At 34.7% G+C, this 17,026-nt stretch overlaps 1 protein-coding gene across 4 annotated transcripts in view; it reads left to right on the forward strand.

Moving 5' to 3' along the window:
* The window catches only part of LOC105470100 (neural EGFL like 2), a 435,684-nt gene that overhangs the window by 125,428 nt on the left and 293,230 nt on the right, over positions 1 to 17,026 (forward strand). For all 4 annotated transcript variants that reach the window (XM_071071837.1, XM_071071835.1, XM_011721849.2 and 1 more), the window contains exon 4: positions 1 to 151. In XM_071071837.1, the coding sequence (XP_070927938.1) occupies positions 1 to 151 (151 nt within the window). The remainder of the gene's footprint in view (positions 152 to 17,026) is intronic.

Raw genomic sequence — 17,026 nt, forward strand, 5'->3', positions numbered from 1 at the left:
ATACTCCCAGAAGCATAAAAGCATCCACTGCTACAGCTGAACAGTTTTTTCAGAAGCTGAGAAATAAACATGAATTTACTATTTTGGTGACCCTAAAACAGACCCACTTAAATTCAGGAGTTATTCTCTCAGTTCACCACTTGGATCACAGGTAAATGTGGCTGCTGTAGTTTCCTGTGTTTTCATTGTATGTGGTTAAATGAACATATTAAAGAGAAGTAAACAAAAGCTTTCTTCTCTGGTATATCTCCTTATGATTTGGGAGGCTGAGGTGGGCAAATCACGAGGTCAGGAGTTCAAGACCAGCCTGACCGATATGGCGAAACCCTGTCTCTACTAAAAAATACAAAAATTAGCTGGGCATGGTAGCACACACCTGTAGTCCCAGCTACTTGGGTGGCTGAGGCAAGATAATTGATTGAACCCAGGAGGTGGAGGTTGCAGTGAGCCAAGATCATGCCATAGCACTCCAGCCTGGGTAACAGAGCGAGACTCCCTCTCAACAACAACAAAAAGATTGATTTAAGGTAGAATGGTTTTGTTACATTATACAAAAATCACAAGCACAGGTAATTGAAAGTAATTGCCTAAAAGCAGAAGGAGTTGCTGCTTTTCAGGTTAGTAAGAAGTTGCTATTCCTAAAACAAATTTATTAATTACTGAATTCCTCAAGACGTATCTTTCTCAATTTTAAAGCCAAACATACTTCTTAATGTGTGAATAGTTATCCACAAAAATATTATATTCTATTTCTTTGCAAAATTGCCTGGGCTTAGAGTTTAATAGTTGTATAATTTTCATCACTGACAGATAGCTTCCTTTTTTACCTCATAGTTTGCAGCAGTTACAGCTGTATTCTTGGACATGCACTGTATAAAAATGCTATTATCTTCCAGCTTTTCTTATATGTGAGACATGATTAGGAGCTCTGGATGTGGGGAAGGGAGGAAGAAGACGAAAGTCATTCATGATATGTGACATATACATAAATTGCTATGAAATAATACCAAATAGTTTAAGATGATTCCTTCTGGAAAGAATAACCACAGTTCTGGGAATGGAAGTCCACCACTTACTATCTGTGGACATTGGGGAAGTCACATAAGATCTGTATCTCAATTTCCTCATCTGTAAATTGAGGATAATAGTACCTGCTTCATAAGTTGTTGTGAAGATTAAAGAGTTTATACATATAAAGTGCTTTACCTATATAAAAACTTTAATGATCCTGTCCAAGCATGGGTATAAATCTCTTTATTTGGTTTCTCTTATCACAGATGAGGCAGTCTGGGACTTTGCACATCTTTACTAAATACTAAAGAGCAAACATAAGAAAATCTATGTGGAGAACAAAATATAGCAAGACTGACTTAGTGAGGAAAGTTCCTAGGGACATACTATCCAACTTGCTCTTGCGGCTTGAAGGCCCATTTAATTACATCTTTAGCTCCAAAGGATAATTTCCCAGGCCCTTCACTTGGGTTTCTTTCCTCCCAGGTTCTGGCCTGTTTTTGAGGGGGGCATGCCATCCTAACACTCACCTGGCTTACTACTTTCAGGGAAGAGCAAGAAAGGGAGCAATCCCATCTTGAAGGGTTCACTGGGGCTATTCCCTTCAGTCTGTTTTTGGCTGTACGGACAGGCCTTGTCTTCCTGTGGTTGAGATCCAGTGAGCTCCTTGTTTATAGCCGTGTGTCTCTGCCCGTGTCCATTGAGCTTTCAGGCAACAAGAGTCACATGTAATAAAGGAAGATTGTTCATTTGCAGAACAACCTGTTGTATTTCTGATTACCTCTACATGCTAGGAAAATCTCCCCTTAATTTTGCACATTAGATTTTTCTTCCCTGTGACTTTCTCCCACTCCCCTATTTGTAGAGACATAGAACTCACCCAGCCTTCTTCCGGATGACATCCCTTACATAGATGGTGGCCACTGCTACCTGCTTCCTTACTGCTCCTGTCTCTGGGCTAACTGGTGCTGGGGCCTCCAGCCTCTTGTTGGGCAGCATCTCAATGGGTCTGTTTCCCTCAACTATGAGTCCTGTTTGTATTGGTTCCCAGGGTCGAACACCTTAACTGTACACACTCTGACCAGCACAGACTTCTTGCAATCTGCAAACTTTTTCCACCTAATATTTCTTAAAATAGTTTGATTTTTTTTAAGCACCTTAAACATTTTAAAGATATGGGCAACTGAAATACCTGACCTTCATCAGGTGGTTTGCTGTCAGGCAAATCCTTTCTTACTCTTTCTGTGAGGTAGATTTATTAAAGTTATAGGCAGGGCTTTAAATGGATTTATTTCAATTGAAAATAGTATTTATTTTTTCAGATTATTATAGAAATATGTTTTCACTGTAGAAAACATTTGGAAAACTGAGAGTTAGAAAGAAATAGGAAAACTGATACAATCATATTACCAAAAGATGAATGTTGAAGTTCTGTCATATTTCAGTCAAGTCCTTTTTTCTGTGTGCATTGATATGCCATATTTTGTTTAATCAACCCTTACTTTTGGGTATTCAACTCATTTACTGTAAATTTTAATAAATAATAATATGATGAATATTTCTTATACATAAGTATTTGTGCTCAGCTGTTAGGTTTTCTAGTTATACCTTTAAAATTAATATTATTTCTGAAATTTATTGTTTTTACTTATTCATTTTATGGTTGTATCATCTGTCAATGTCATGGCATGTATCTATGAAATTATAAATTATGTAGATATTATCTAGATATATTATTATTTAACAAATATCATATTTGAGATATAGTATATCTTTCCATGATGTGGAAAATAACTTAGATTTGTAAGGCACTTTCATTTACTAAGTAAGCTAACAGTTATTAAATGCTTACTATGTGCCAGGCACTCTGCTCCATGCATTACACGGGATTAGTTCATTTATCAGCAGTATTCAGCAGTGGTTAAGAGTGTAGACCTGGAGATGGACAGCATACATTCCAATCATAGCTCTACCATTCATTGTTTTTGGGATCTTGTAAAAATTACTTAATTGTTCTGTACCTCAAGTTTCCTCCTCTGTAAATCCATATAGAGTGCTTGAAACTACTAGTTATAAAAATTCACAAACCTCCCATAATCATACAAGATCAGCACTCCTATTTTCATTTCAAAGATAAGAAAAACAAGCCTTAGAGATAAGTTCTTAAAGGTTCGATGGGAATCAATGGGAGTAGTCTTTTCCCTCAGTGTGATTTTAGAGTCCACCTGCTGAACCTCTGTGCTATCCCGTCTCTCCGTGTCTTTGGGAGATCATTAAACTAGGTTCTTTATTGCCTTTCTTTCCAGCATCATTTAGCTAGTTACTGACAGAGCCAGAACCCAAACCCACTTCCTATTATTGAGTCTTTTTACTAAGGCACTGTGATATTGCCTTCTATCATCTCAACAGACCTTCTGTTATGGCTTGTGCTGGAATTTTTCCTGTTCTTATTTCTGAAGCTCTCTTTCTTTAGTCATCCTGCTTTTCCTCACTCATCTATTTAGTTTCATAATTGCCTGAACATTTATTTCATTATTTTCTGCTTTCTTTCACAAAAACTTTAAGGAGGCTTATAGAAATGTCTACAGGACAAGATAAAATGAAACGTATACAAATCAGAGCAAACAAAAAGATAAAACCCTAGTTAAGTAATCAGGATAATTCAACCATTCTTGGCACTGAAACCAGACACATATTTCTCATATGGCCTTTTGTGGTCAAGGTAGTAAGTATCCTTAGAGAACAAGTTCAGGGGACTCTATGTTAGTTGGTCCCTTCAGAAAAAGCAGATCTGGCCGGGCGCGGTGGCTCAAGCCTGTAATCCCAGCACTTTGGGAGGCCGAGACGGGTGGATCACAAGGTCAGGAGATCGAGACCATCCTGGCTAACACAGTGAAACCCCGTCTCTACTAAAAAATACAAAAAACTAGCCGGGCGAGGTGGCGGGCGCCTATAGTCCCAGCTACTCGGGAGGCTGAGGCAGGAGAATGGCGTAAACCCGGGAGGCGGAGCTTGCAGTGAGCTGAGATCCGGCCACTGCACTCCAGCCCGGGTGACAGAGCGAGACTCCGTCTCAAAAAAAAAAAAAAAAAAAAAAGAAAAAGCAGATCTACAATGATGCTGATAATCTAGGTATGAAGGTCTTTGAAGCAACACTGCCCCCTTTGGAGACACTTTCTTGGTAATATGCAAGACAGTCATATACAACCAAGTTTTCCTGCTGAATATGCAGGAGCCTTTTATATGGAGGCCTGGTGAGTAGACTGTGTCCTTCAGGCCATATTGCATGTAAATTGCTTTTCTCAATGTAACTCAGTCACTCCCAACTGACAGTGATTAGGTGCAGGTCCGGTTCTTCAATGGGTGCATTCTAGTTCACCATAGTAAGAACTCTTCTGCGTGCCCTGCTGAAGGATGCTCATTTTTCTAGTTTTTTGGGGGGGCAAGATGGGGTGGCAGTGGCATTGTGATGCTTCCTCTGAGTGCATGTTCTTGCCTGCCTGGGAGAAAGCACAAGAGCAAGAGCTTAAGCAAGAGCAAGAGCTTGAGCTATCCCTCTATGAATTTAGACTCTGTGAGTTAGACCACAAAGTCTCTGCCAGAGAATAAACATGAAATGAACATTAGTATTATTATTAGAGGTGATGTGAGACTGGCTGTCTCTTCCTTATGTCAGTTCCTGACTCTAGTCTTATCTCTTTGGGCTATTTGCAGTGAATGCCTATCTTATTGGGAAGCCTGCTCTGAAGCCTAATTAAAGAGGGAGAAGGCAGGAAGTGATGGAGACTGTGGGAATGGTAGCTCCAGCACTGGTGGTGATGGAGTAAAGCGATAGGAGTATAAATACTAGCCAGACACAGTGACCAGTCTGCTCAGCATCTATGTGTCACCCTTTTTCTTTTTCTCTGCTTGTTCAAATCCTGCTCGTACTTCAGAACTCCGCTCATATCTCCAGGAAGCTTTCACTTATCTTCCCAGTTTACATTAATTTCTTCCTGTATCAGTTTCCAATGTATTTTAAAAACTTGTACCAGTTTTTTGGCATTCTAACATATAACGTCTTTCTTTTCTTTCTTTTTTTTTTTTTTTACTTTTTGTTCTGGGATGCATGTGCAGAACGTGTAGGTTTTTTACATAGGTATACATGTGCCATGGTGGTTTGCTGCACCTGTCAACCCATCATCTAGGTTTTAAGCCCTGCAAGCATTAGGTATTTGTCCTAATGCTCTCCCTCCCCTTCCCCTTGACCCCTTGCGAAGCCCAGTGTGTGATGTTCCCCTCCCTGTGTTCATGTGTTCTCGTTGTTCAACTTTCACTTATGAGTGAGAACATGAGGTGTTTGATTTTTTTTTTTTCCTGCGTTAGTTTGCTGAGAATGGTGGCTTCCAGCTTCATCCATGTTCCTGCAAAGGACATGAACTCATTCTTTTTAATGGCTGCATGTCTTTCATTGTTATTTAAATATTTTGTGTGTATACATGTGTGTTAATTGCATGAGACATTAAAATATCATTTACTGCTTTTGATTACAGTTGTAACAAATACATAATCTAACTTTAAAAAATCTAAATGGTAGCTTTTTTTTTTTTAAATTGGTAATACATCTCAAGGTTCAAAATGTAAAAGGCACTTCATTCCTGTCCCCTGCCATCCAGTTTCTATCCTTGAGGGCAGCCACTATTATCATTAAGGCATTTCGAAAACAAAAAATATATATATAAAGAAGAAAATGAAGCTCATCCAGTCAGTGGTTTGCTGGAGCTGGCTTGCTTACTGGCTTTAGGGACTGAAATTTTGTGAACCGGTTGACATTAGTAGCTTGAAATAGGCCATGGTATGAGTAATTATTCCATGGAAATCAGCAGATGCTACAAAACAGGGCTTTTAAAAATATACTTTTTCAATGAACCTTTATTTTTGTATACTTTTTAAATACTCTCTTTCTGATACAAATGGGCAGATGAACCAATAGCTTAGAATTGTGTCTCTAGAGAACAGAGAGCCAATTATTAAACATTTACCACTGCCTGTAATTCTGACATTTAGCGATAACCCTATTAATGCTGTGGGATGCAGCTTTTGCATCCTTTTCTCAGGTGAATTTGTGTGTTTGTGTAAAATATTTACATAGTTGACAACAATTTTTGATTAGATGTTAAGGTTTTCTGCTGTCAAGGATTGTGCCTTAAACTTGCAAACTCCATTACATCTGTCACGCTGCCATACACAGTTAGATGCTAAATAAATATTTGGTAGATGAAGAAATGAGTAAAAGATGAAGAGAAAGGTTATTATGAGTACATCAGGAATCATAAATGGTATCACAAAGTTTTCATCAAGCTAGGGTGGTAGGATTTGGAGAATGTTCAAATTGCTATATTGATGCAGGGTGCCTAATCCATCCTGAAATGTCATTAACTCCAGCACAAGAAATTCACTAACTGGCAGCCACTGCCTTGAAACAGCTATAAGTTAGGTTCTTAGGCAATGACGACAACTATAATAAGCTATATGGCAACATCTCAGCCACGGTGTTAGTGCTGGATATCTAATCACACAATTTTGTTGGTTTGAACATATGGACTAATGGGCATGCTCTGGATTCTAGGGTATCTGAAGTGAACTAAAAGCAAGATGAAAGTAGGAAAGGCAGATGATCACACTGTTGCAGAATTAAGAAGAGGGCTTCAGTCAAATCTTGGCACTGAAACATAGCTTCAAACCAAGTGGCATAATTATGAAACTCCCGGGAAGCCCATCAGCAGTGTCCTGGTGTGCCATGAGCAAAGCCTCATTTGGCCTCCCAACTCGAGATGCTGGTTTCAAATGGTGTTCCTTAAGTAGAGGCTGATATTAAAAATTAAGCCACAAACTTCATGTGAGCACAGGGTAAAAAGATTTTTGGCTCTTCAGTCATTTCAGTATGTTCACCATCAGCAGCATAACCTAAAAAAACCAGACAATAATACATGACACTTGTTGGAAATAATTGAGACATTCAGGCTGATCAAAGGAGTTCTCTCTTTATTATAGTTTTCTGACTATTGTGTTTTGAAAGGTAAATAGAGAATAGAGAAATATTTTTAAAATACTGAATCACTTATCCATTTATACAAGAAACATAGAAGAGAAATATGAAAAATATAAAGGATTGTTGAAAAGCAAAAGTATACTTATCAGTAAAAGTAAAAGAAATTTATTGAAAATCCCGAAGAAACTGTTTCCTTCTTATAAAACTGCAGTTTCTTCAGGATAAATAAAATCCTTTTTTTATGATTAGTGTAATTTGGTGTAGTTGCCTAGATTCTGTTCTGTGGCTTATAATATTTCTTCTTTATTTAAAACAATCTTGGACTTTAGATATATAAATTGGTTCCAAGGGGTTTATTAGGAATTTTGCTGATATCCAAGCATTATTTATGCTTCTGACTTTGAATGCTTTGCAGATAGCATACATGGAGATAAGTTGTGGCCATAGCTTTGCAAATAAATACAAAACTGTCCCGTAGTTTATCATCATCTTCTGTATTAATAAACTTCAGGTGAAATAAATGTGATTTTTCTACCCTCTTAATATTAATTATACCCTCTGGGTGAGTAAAAATGTATTTATCTATGAGGCTGAAATTGTGTCTTCATGTTTGTGAGTGCTTGTCATGTATTAAGCCATTTCTCCTTCTTGACATTAGTAAGTAAAAATTAAACTTGCTGGCAATATTTGCTTGGCTTAATGGTTCTGAACTAAAAAATGACTTTGTTTATTATGGATGAAATTAATAGACTGACATAAAAGCTACTAAACTTGTTACTTTCTGCTTGCACTTTATTTAATAAATAGCTTTAAAGATAATAGGATTTATAAATTAAAATTTCAAACTCCAATTTCTACATAATCAAAAAACTTTACTTAGGTTTTATTTTCTTGAAGTGTTTCTATATCATTGTTTATCTCTCACAAAATTGCATCTCTGTTGTGTACTTTAATACCTCCCTTATTATTAGGAAAGTTGCAATATATATTCTAATGTGGCCAAGCATACATATATCACTACCAAGTAGGCATGGTCAAGTGCTCATCAAAGAAAGTAAATTAAAGCAAGCAAATGGAATTTCTCATCATAATTCTTATATAGGTAATGTGATGGACAGAAATACACATTTTAACACACAGAGGTTATCCCATAGAGCACAAATCCCCTGTTTCACGCTAAAGAAGCGAGGCATTTTTTTTTTCCCTTCCCGTAAGCAGTCCACTCTTTCTGCAGGGTCAAAGAATGAATCAGTTGACTGCTGCTGCCGCAGCCCATAGACTAACCAGCCCATATTCACTTTCATTACACATTTTGGGTATTTTCCTCCTAGATGGGGATGCAGAGGACCAAGGATATTTCCAGGCAACCATCCTATTCTGACTCTATCTGGTTATCAGACCCTAAATATCTTAGGCCATTGCAAGACCCTTCTGTGTCATCCATCTTGTAGCTCCTTCACATCTACTCTATTCACTCCCTACGGACAGAGTACTGGAATTTTGGTTGTTGTATAAGCAACTGTCATTAAGGAGCAAGCATAGTGTGTTTTGGAAACCAACCTCGTGCTCCTGCTTGCAGTTTTTCATACTTCCCGTTTCTGTGTTGCCATATAATTTCTTTATAAATGGCAGGAAAGGTGAATTGTTCATTAGAAATAATTGGCCCATGTAACTTTTAATGATCAGTCTGCTACTTTTTTAAGGTTATTTTTTTCTTTTCAGCATTAAAAACTATTTCTAATGATTAAAAACTTTTCTAACTTTTTCTTCACTTGGGAATAAAACTTTGAGATTATAATTTTAGTTCTTTCTTGTTTTGGCTTTGCTAAGAACTTGTGACTTTATTATTTTCCCTTTTGCCATTTTTGAAAATGTTGACATCTAAATTTTAGGAGTCTATAGCTCTTCCTGATTTTCTTTAAGACAGAAGCTTATCATATCTCGATGATTTACTATTATCATGTTTCATAGAGATGTTGTTAATGAACGGAGATTTTTTTTTTGAGTCATTGGTCCAGAATTCTTTGTGCGTGTGTGTGTGTGTCTGTGTGTGTATAAAGAGCAAATCCATCAAATGTATAAATTCCTATTAAATATAATGTTTTAGACAGGAATATTTTGTTATTTTTTCTTGTAAATGATTCCTTATAATTAAATGCAATGCTGTTAGAGGTTCTGACTTTGCTGAGCACTTAATTTTTTTCTTTTAAGAGGATTTTTGCATTTCAAACGTTGCTTCTTTATATGTGTTTATTATTTGATTGTTATTTCACTTAATTTCCTCCTTGTATATTTTTTCTTTGTTTGAAATGGTTTTTCCTATCCTGAGATCAGGTAGCCTTGCTTTGTAAAAGTATATATTTTTATCGTTTCCCTGTCTTACTCTTGAACCCATCTATAATTTATTTTAGTGTACTTAAGATGATCGAGGCTCTAAACATTTTTTCAAACATATAATTAATTATTCCAACACCATTTATGTAACTCTCCCCCTCCCTCATTTGAAATATAGTCTTATATTTTACATTAAAATCATTTCTGTGCTGTCTCTTCTGTTTCATTAGTCTGTTTATTTTTGTACCAGTAATAAACTTACATACATGATTTTTCATATTGTGGTTTTTTACTGTATGCATTTAAAAAATGCAAATACAAAAAATTACTACTCAAATGTAGTATGCTGTTGTATTCATGGGTGATATTCAAAATGTATAGTAATCAGTATGCCATGGGCACTAAACAACCAAAGCAGGAAAGTGACAAGGTAGAATGAACCTTGACTATAATGAACCAGTATAGCTGTTTCTATATGCACTGTGTGTATGTACTTCTAAATTTTATGATATTGGATAGATATATAGAGATTCAAGTATAGATTTTAATATGTATATGATTACACCAAATATAGGTGAATATTTATGAGATATGTATGTGTATGTATAATTTTCTACATATTGTGTATATGAAATACATATTTCATAATACATTTTAATATGTTGCATTCTCATCAGCAGAGTGCCTACTTACCTACTTTCTTCAACAATGATTTAAAAATTTGCCCATTTAGGAGGTGAGAAGTAACACTTTGTTGGTGAGGTTGAATACCTTTTCATATGCTTATTGGCCATGCATATATCTTCTTTTATAAATTGCCTATGTATATAGATTGTCAATTTTTCATGTTTTCTTAAAAATGAGCTCCATTTAATAAGGATATTTATTCATTATCATCTAAATTTTTAATTTGCCTCTAAGTTTTTATGGTTATTTTATGTACTAAATTTTCTTAAATGATGTGCAGTCTAGTCAATAATTTCTGTCTCTAAAGGGTGGGATTATGTTAATGACATAGTGAAGAAATAATGTGTTTTCCATATATAAAACAAGAGAAGGCTAATTCAAAAATTCAAGAAAAAGAAATCTTGTATGAGAAATTCGTGGTCCATTATATACAATGAAATAAAATTTACTACAATTTTGGACAATTATTACATTTAAGAAAAAAAAAATCTATCCTTGATGCTATTGAACATTCTCCTTTGGGTGTTGGAGAGTTTGTGTTACTCTAGCGAGAGAATGCTTGTCTCAGCACAATATTTGGTATTGCAATTACTACTACCTGTAGGCATAAATGCAAATACTGTTGATTTGTTCCCTATTGATCTTTTAATTGTGGGTCTGGAAAGGGTATAATATTATATCTGTGTTTAAATTTCCATCTTAATCTGCCTTACTATATTAAACAGATATTCTATTTTAATGCCCTTTAGTCCTGCCTAAGAAAAAATTGACATTTTGGACTTAGATATAGGTATCTAAGGTATCTACTTAGATGTAGATATTCAGTGCAATATCCAACAGAATGAAGCTGGTGGCCCCAGTGCAATTTTTTCAAAAACTCACTGTTTTCTCACAGATTTGTAATGCCACCTCAAATCTCCATCAATGCTGAAGTCGGTTTCTGGGCCTTGTTTTCTGTTCTACTAACCTATTCGTTGATTTCTGCAGAGATACCACAATACTCTGATTAATATAGTTTTATAAGATTTGATATTTAATAGCTCAAGTCTCTTTGTTCTTCCTGTTAAGAAATTTTTGCTGCATTTGAAACTTCATTCTTGGGAATAACTTAGAATCAGTTTATGTTTTATGAAAAAAATTCATTGGTATGTATTGAAATTGCATCACATTTATGGGTTAATGTATTAACATTTTTATATTACTCAGTCTTCTAATCCATTAATATGGTTTTTCTCTGCATTTTTTAATGTCTTCTATTATCTTATTTGAAATTACTACATAAAGTGTATATACATATTTTGTTATATTAATTCCTAAGAACCTTATATATTGTACTGCTACTGTGATGGGTTATTTACTTTTCTATTATATTTTCTAATTGTAAAAGACATTTAAGTTGATGTGCTACTAGAAAAATGGATTTTGTTTTGTATCAAAAGTAGCAGCTTCCATAGGATTTAAATTGCTTTCTCTTTTCCCTAGTGACAGAGTTGGATTCTTTGGATGCAACTCAGAGTATCATAACACAATTTTCGATGTGCCATGAAAGTTCATTTAATTCTCTTTTCTTAATCTACCATACATTAATATGCACTGACATTTTAAAATTAATGCACAGTGAATGTTGAAGGATTGTTGTAATAAATTTTAATTCTTTGGCATTACAATACATCTCCTTTTAGTCTTTTCATGTCGATGTGAAACTTCACAAATACTCTTTAAGCCCTTGATCAGTTGCTTAAAATAGTTTTACAAAGGGCTCACTTAAAAATTATAATTTTTTTTTACAGTTTACTACTCAGAAAATAGAATTTAACTTTTAACTTATTTCATAATTTCCTTTAGTTACAATTAAGTCTCTACCTTTTTAAAAAGTCCATGTGAAATCTTATTTTGGTGTCTTAATTGACAGTGGAGTTTATGTTATCTCCATTACCTAATTCTCTTGCTGTTGTGTACACTCTACTTCCACTGATTCTGGAGAGAAGTCTTATATTTTTGTGGTTGAAACGATGTATTGATATGTTTTGTAACAACTGAATAAAGTCATTCATGTTTTGCCTCTTTTTTTAGTACTTTTATTCACTGAGCATTTTGAAGGAAAGTGATTGACATGCTGTCTTCTTTCCTTTGTACTTTAACCTTTGGTTATTTAAAACTTTAGGTATTGTAAAAATTACGCCTGATTGTAGGATGACACATTCTTGAGGATACTGAATGCATCACAGAATACATGAATTATTGAATATTTCAGCTTAAACCCATTTAATTCAGCCAGTAAAAATAGTCTGAACAGCACCAAAAGTGAAGTAAGATATGTTTTGAGTGAATTACAAGAAAAAAGTTTGCTTTGCAAATGACTTAAACATTAAACTATATACTTGCACACTCAAACTTTTAACTATACACTTAAACTATGCACATTTTCAAGCATTGAGCATTATATTTAAAATAATTTTTTGCTAATATAACATCTGAAAACTGGCTGTAATTTTAAAAATGTACTAATTTTTGAGCATTAGTGAATTTGAATATTTTGGAAATATATTTGTTAGTAAGTTATTTGTGTCTGAATTGATGAACAGTTTCTATTGATAGCTTTATATACAGTATTGCACACTGAACTCTTGCTATTTTTCTTGCTTATTTGTAAGAACGCTTTATATAATAAGGATATCAACTTATCCTCCATTACATATATGCAGTATATATGCATCAGTTTTCCTAATTTAATGTTTGCTTTTAATTTTAAAAAATTGAAATAGCTGCAAACCTACAAAAATGTTAAAAGCATATTACAAAAAACTTCACTATAACAGATTCCCGAACTCCCTAAATATTTTTATAGCTCATTTGCTTCATCACCCTCCATCTCTTATTCTTCTGAGCCATTTACTGACAAGACACTTCATCACCTTTAAATACTCTAGTGTATATTTTATCAAACATTGACACACTTAACCTTCCAATTAAGAATCAACATTGACATTACTGTATTATCTAATCTACAGACCCCATTCAAATATCACCAACTATCTAAACTCTTTCTTCTTGGCCCAGGATTCTAGCCAAGAACACATGTTGCATTTGGTTGTCATTTACCAGTATCTCCTTCCATCTGGAGCAGTTCCAGTTTTTTCCTGTCTCTGATATCCTTTATGGTCTTAGAAGTATAGGCCTCTCATTCTGTAGGCCCTCAACCTGGGTCTGTCCAACGTTTACTTATTACTCAGGACATGCATCTTGTGAGGAAACCCATAGATATGAGGATGATTCTTCTTAGTATACCATATCTGGAGGCACACTATGTCAACCTGCCCTACCACTGGTGATGTTAACCTTGCTCACCAGGTCAAGTTGGTGAACTGAAAAGTTCTTCATTATTTTTTCCTTTGGATTTTGATTAGTGTTTTATCGGGGAGAAATTCTAATTTTATTCCAATATCCTGATCCTCATCATACCTTCTCCCACCTGCCTTTACATCCCTCGACCACGCCCACCTGTATTAGATATTATTGCTTCTTAGTGACATGGATAAAATGATAAAATTGGAAATTGACACTCGTTTTTACTCTTACTCTTACTCATATTCTGGTAGTATCAACAACTTGAGAATATGTATTTATGTAAAAGTGTATTCCTAAATACACTTTTGGTAACAAACTTTTTTCACATATTATTTCAAATGCATATCAGCATTCACCATGTAAGGCCTATTTACGTTAAATACTATATTTTTTTCTTATTGAAATGTAATTAGGTATGCTGAGTGAAATTCAGAGAAAATAACATCTTATTTCCATAAAGATGATTTGCTTAGTTTTTCTACCTTTCTCTTGATAGCTTTATATACAGTATTGCACATATTGAACTGATGTATCACACACCTTTATGAAAACACAATCAGAGTATGTATATGATATATTGGAGGTGTATTTTGCTAAAAGGCATTTACATTTATCCTGACATGACTCTTCTGTTTATGGCTTTTCAAATTTTTTATTTCAGTTAGTTATTGGTAAGCAATAAGTGAAATGGAGCCTCGTTTTTTTTGAATGTTTATAGTTGGTTAAAGTGTATGTTTTATTCATTTAAAAATAAACCTCATTGTTTTCCACTAGCCAGTAACCGAAATAAATACACAACAGAATCTTTTGAACCTCTGATTTATCAGAATTCAAGATCTATTGCAGGAGTTTTGCTCAATCACATTAAGAAAAATTGTGCTTATTTTAAACTCTCCATTTGTAAGTGGATTCAATAATGTAGAGTAATATGAACTGATAAATACGAAAACAGTGCAAACATGCCTTGTGATATAAAACAAAGATTGGCAGAAGTACAGGAACTCTAGATACGAAAAGGGAAGACTTTATACTATCCTGGGGAATGTTGATTCAAGAAAATGACAAAGTGATGAAATGAGAAGTTCCTTGAGTAGCTGGACTTTGTCTCTTTTTTTTTTTTCTGTATCCTCTGTGCCTGGTGCAGTACATCTCATATAGATGGCTAATAAATATTTGTCAACTAAATGACTGAGTGAGAAGTACAAAGCATCTGCTTATATCAGGTCTTGTGGTAGCTGGCTGACTTCTTAGGTGCATGGAAATGTTTTCCCTTCATTTGCTAGGGTTAACACTTTAAGTGCCTACCCTGTGTCAGGCCGTTCCCTAAATTCCTTACATGGATTAATCTCATTAAATGCTCATTGCAAAAATCTTGGAGGTAGGTACCATTATTATTCCTATCTTAGACAAGGAAATGGGACCCTGAGAGATGTAGTCTTATGTCCGATGTTGCAATAAGTGGCAGAATCAACATTGGAACCAGGCTACTTGGTGTCACAGCCCATTGTCCTAACTATTATCTTGACAACTTCTCAACTGCTTATTTTAGAGCAGCACCGTGAGCTTTCTGCTTTCTTCAAAGCTCAAAAACTCTAATGACCGGATTAGCACTATTGTTTTATAGTGCTCTGACGATAATAGTAATAATGATAATAATATATTTTTCTCTGTTGGGCTTTTTAACTTATACTAAAAGTTTTTAGTCAGAAATCTTTCACACAATTTACTTCTTTATTTCAACAGCATCACCATGACCTACTGAAAAGTTGAGGCAATGTAAATAAATCATGGTCTACATTATTGGGTAACTATTTTGTCTTTTAATTTTTCAAACTGCCTCTCCATAAAAAGTTAATGGCAAAACTTGACAGTAAGATTTCTAGCATTTTGGCATTTCTATAATAGCTACAATTTAGGGTGAGGTTGGTTCTGTTTCCTCTAGTTAGGGATGTTCTGTAACCATTTCAGTTGGGAACTCCAGAGGTAATATGCTCACAACAATCAAAATGTCACCTCAGTGGGTAGCCTATGAATCCTGTTGCCTTCTTCCTTGGCTCTTATTTATACTGAACAACAGGGGAGACATGATGGTCCATGAAGCATGTCAGAAAGCAGATGATGCAATGTTGACAGCTTACTCTCTGCCACATGACTTTGTTCTCTCTTTCAAATACCGTCTGCCTAGAACTTCTAGCTGTCTTCCATGCATCAGTGCTTTTCCTTTATTGCTGCCCATACTTTCAGAATATGTTACCTATAAAGCTGCTGAAAATTCCTACACAGGCCAAGCGTTATTGGTCTAAATAATTTCTATTGATTTTTAGCATCTTAGGACAGCAAACTGTTAACTTAAGAGAAAGGTTGGAAGCCAGATGAAATACTGCATAGAATCTTAGGGCATTGAGGGGCTTTGAGAATCACTTACTCACTCCAGATGGACATATCCCTGAAAGTATCATGGATCATTTTTAGGTAAAGATGAAGATGAAAAGCTACCATTTGGGGAATATTATTTTCTTCCTAAAAATTCTTTGTTATTTGAAAGCGTGCAATTGCAGTCATCCCTTCATAGGCTTGTAAAACCACTTAGGTATCTGGAAATTGAAGAGAAGATTAGCGTATTCTCTTGGGAACACTCTCTTTCTCTCTCTCTCGTCTCCACTCATAGTAGTATTTAGTTTATGTATAGATTGGATTTTAAGATATCGTGAAGTTCTTCCCTTTAACTTCAAGCAGAGCTGACTTAAACCTCTCTAACAGGTAAAACTACATCCAGAAAAGATGAATTTTATTTTTTTCACAAAATTAAGAGATTGACTTGAGTAACCAAATTCAGAACTAAAATGTGACATTTTACCATATTTTAAAGTAAAATTAAGTACAGTAGTGTCTTATATGCCAAATGACTAAGTAACTAATGATTCCTCAATGAGCATGTTATTCCTTTGTGGAATTAATGTGTCTGTATATTTCTATATCTTTTCATATCAGAGCAAATGTATTCTGAGGATTTGGTGATTAAATGCAATTAAATTCAATTTCTATATTTTTGAACTCTACTTGACCACTAATACCTATGACAGATGGTTTCACAGATCCACTTTACTCCACTTCCTCTCTGTAGAAAGTAGAATAACGTTTAAACATAATGTAGAAAGAAATTCATATTTTATTTGATCCTTTACAAATAACTCTTGCGTAAGAGTTTCATCTTTTAGTTAAAGTAAGGTGACACTCCAGTTAATAAATGCCTTGGAATAAAATGTATTTCATAACTTAGCTATATTAAATACATCATCCGCCCTACACACCTGAAAACCCTTCAGAATAGGACCACTAGTATTTATATTTAAATGATCAAACTCTTATTTTTTCTCTCTAATATACTGATCTGTATTCAGTGGAAAAATTATAACCATTTTGGACGTTAGAATAAAATAATATATTATAAAGTGGTAGTAAGATGGGAGAGTTTTGGAAAGAAGGAAAGAGGGCTGTTGACCCTTTCTCAACCTACCATACTTCAATGAACACCAACTTGGAGAATTAGTGAAAGGTTATACTTCTTTATTTTTCTCAAATATCATTAACATCCCTTGAGTTGCAGCAGGTACT

This window comes from Macaca nemestrina, chromosome 10 (genome assembly GCF_043159975.1).
Source record: "Macaca nemestrina isolate mMacNem1 chromosome 10, mMacNem.hap1, whole genome shotgun sequence".
Taxonomy (NCBI): Eukaryota; Metazoa; Chordata; class Mammalia; order Primates; family Cercopithecidae; genus Macaca; species Macaca nemestrina.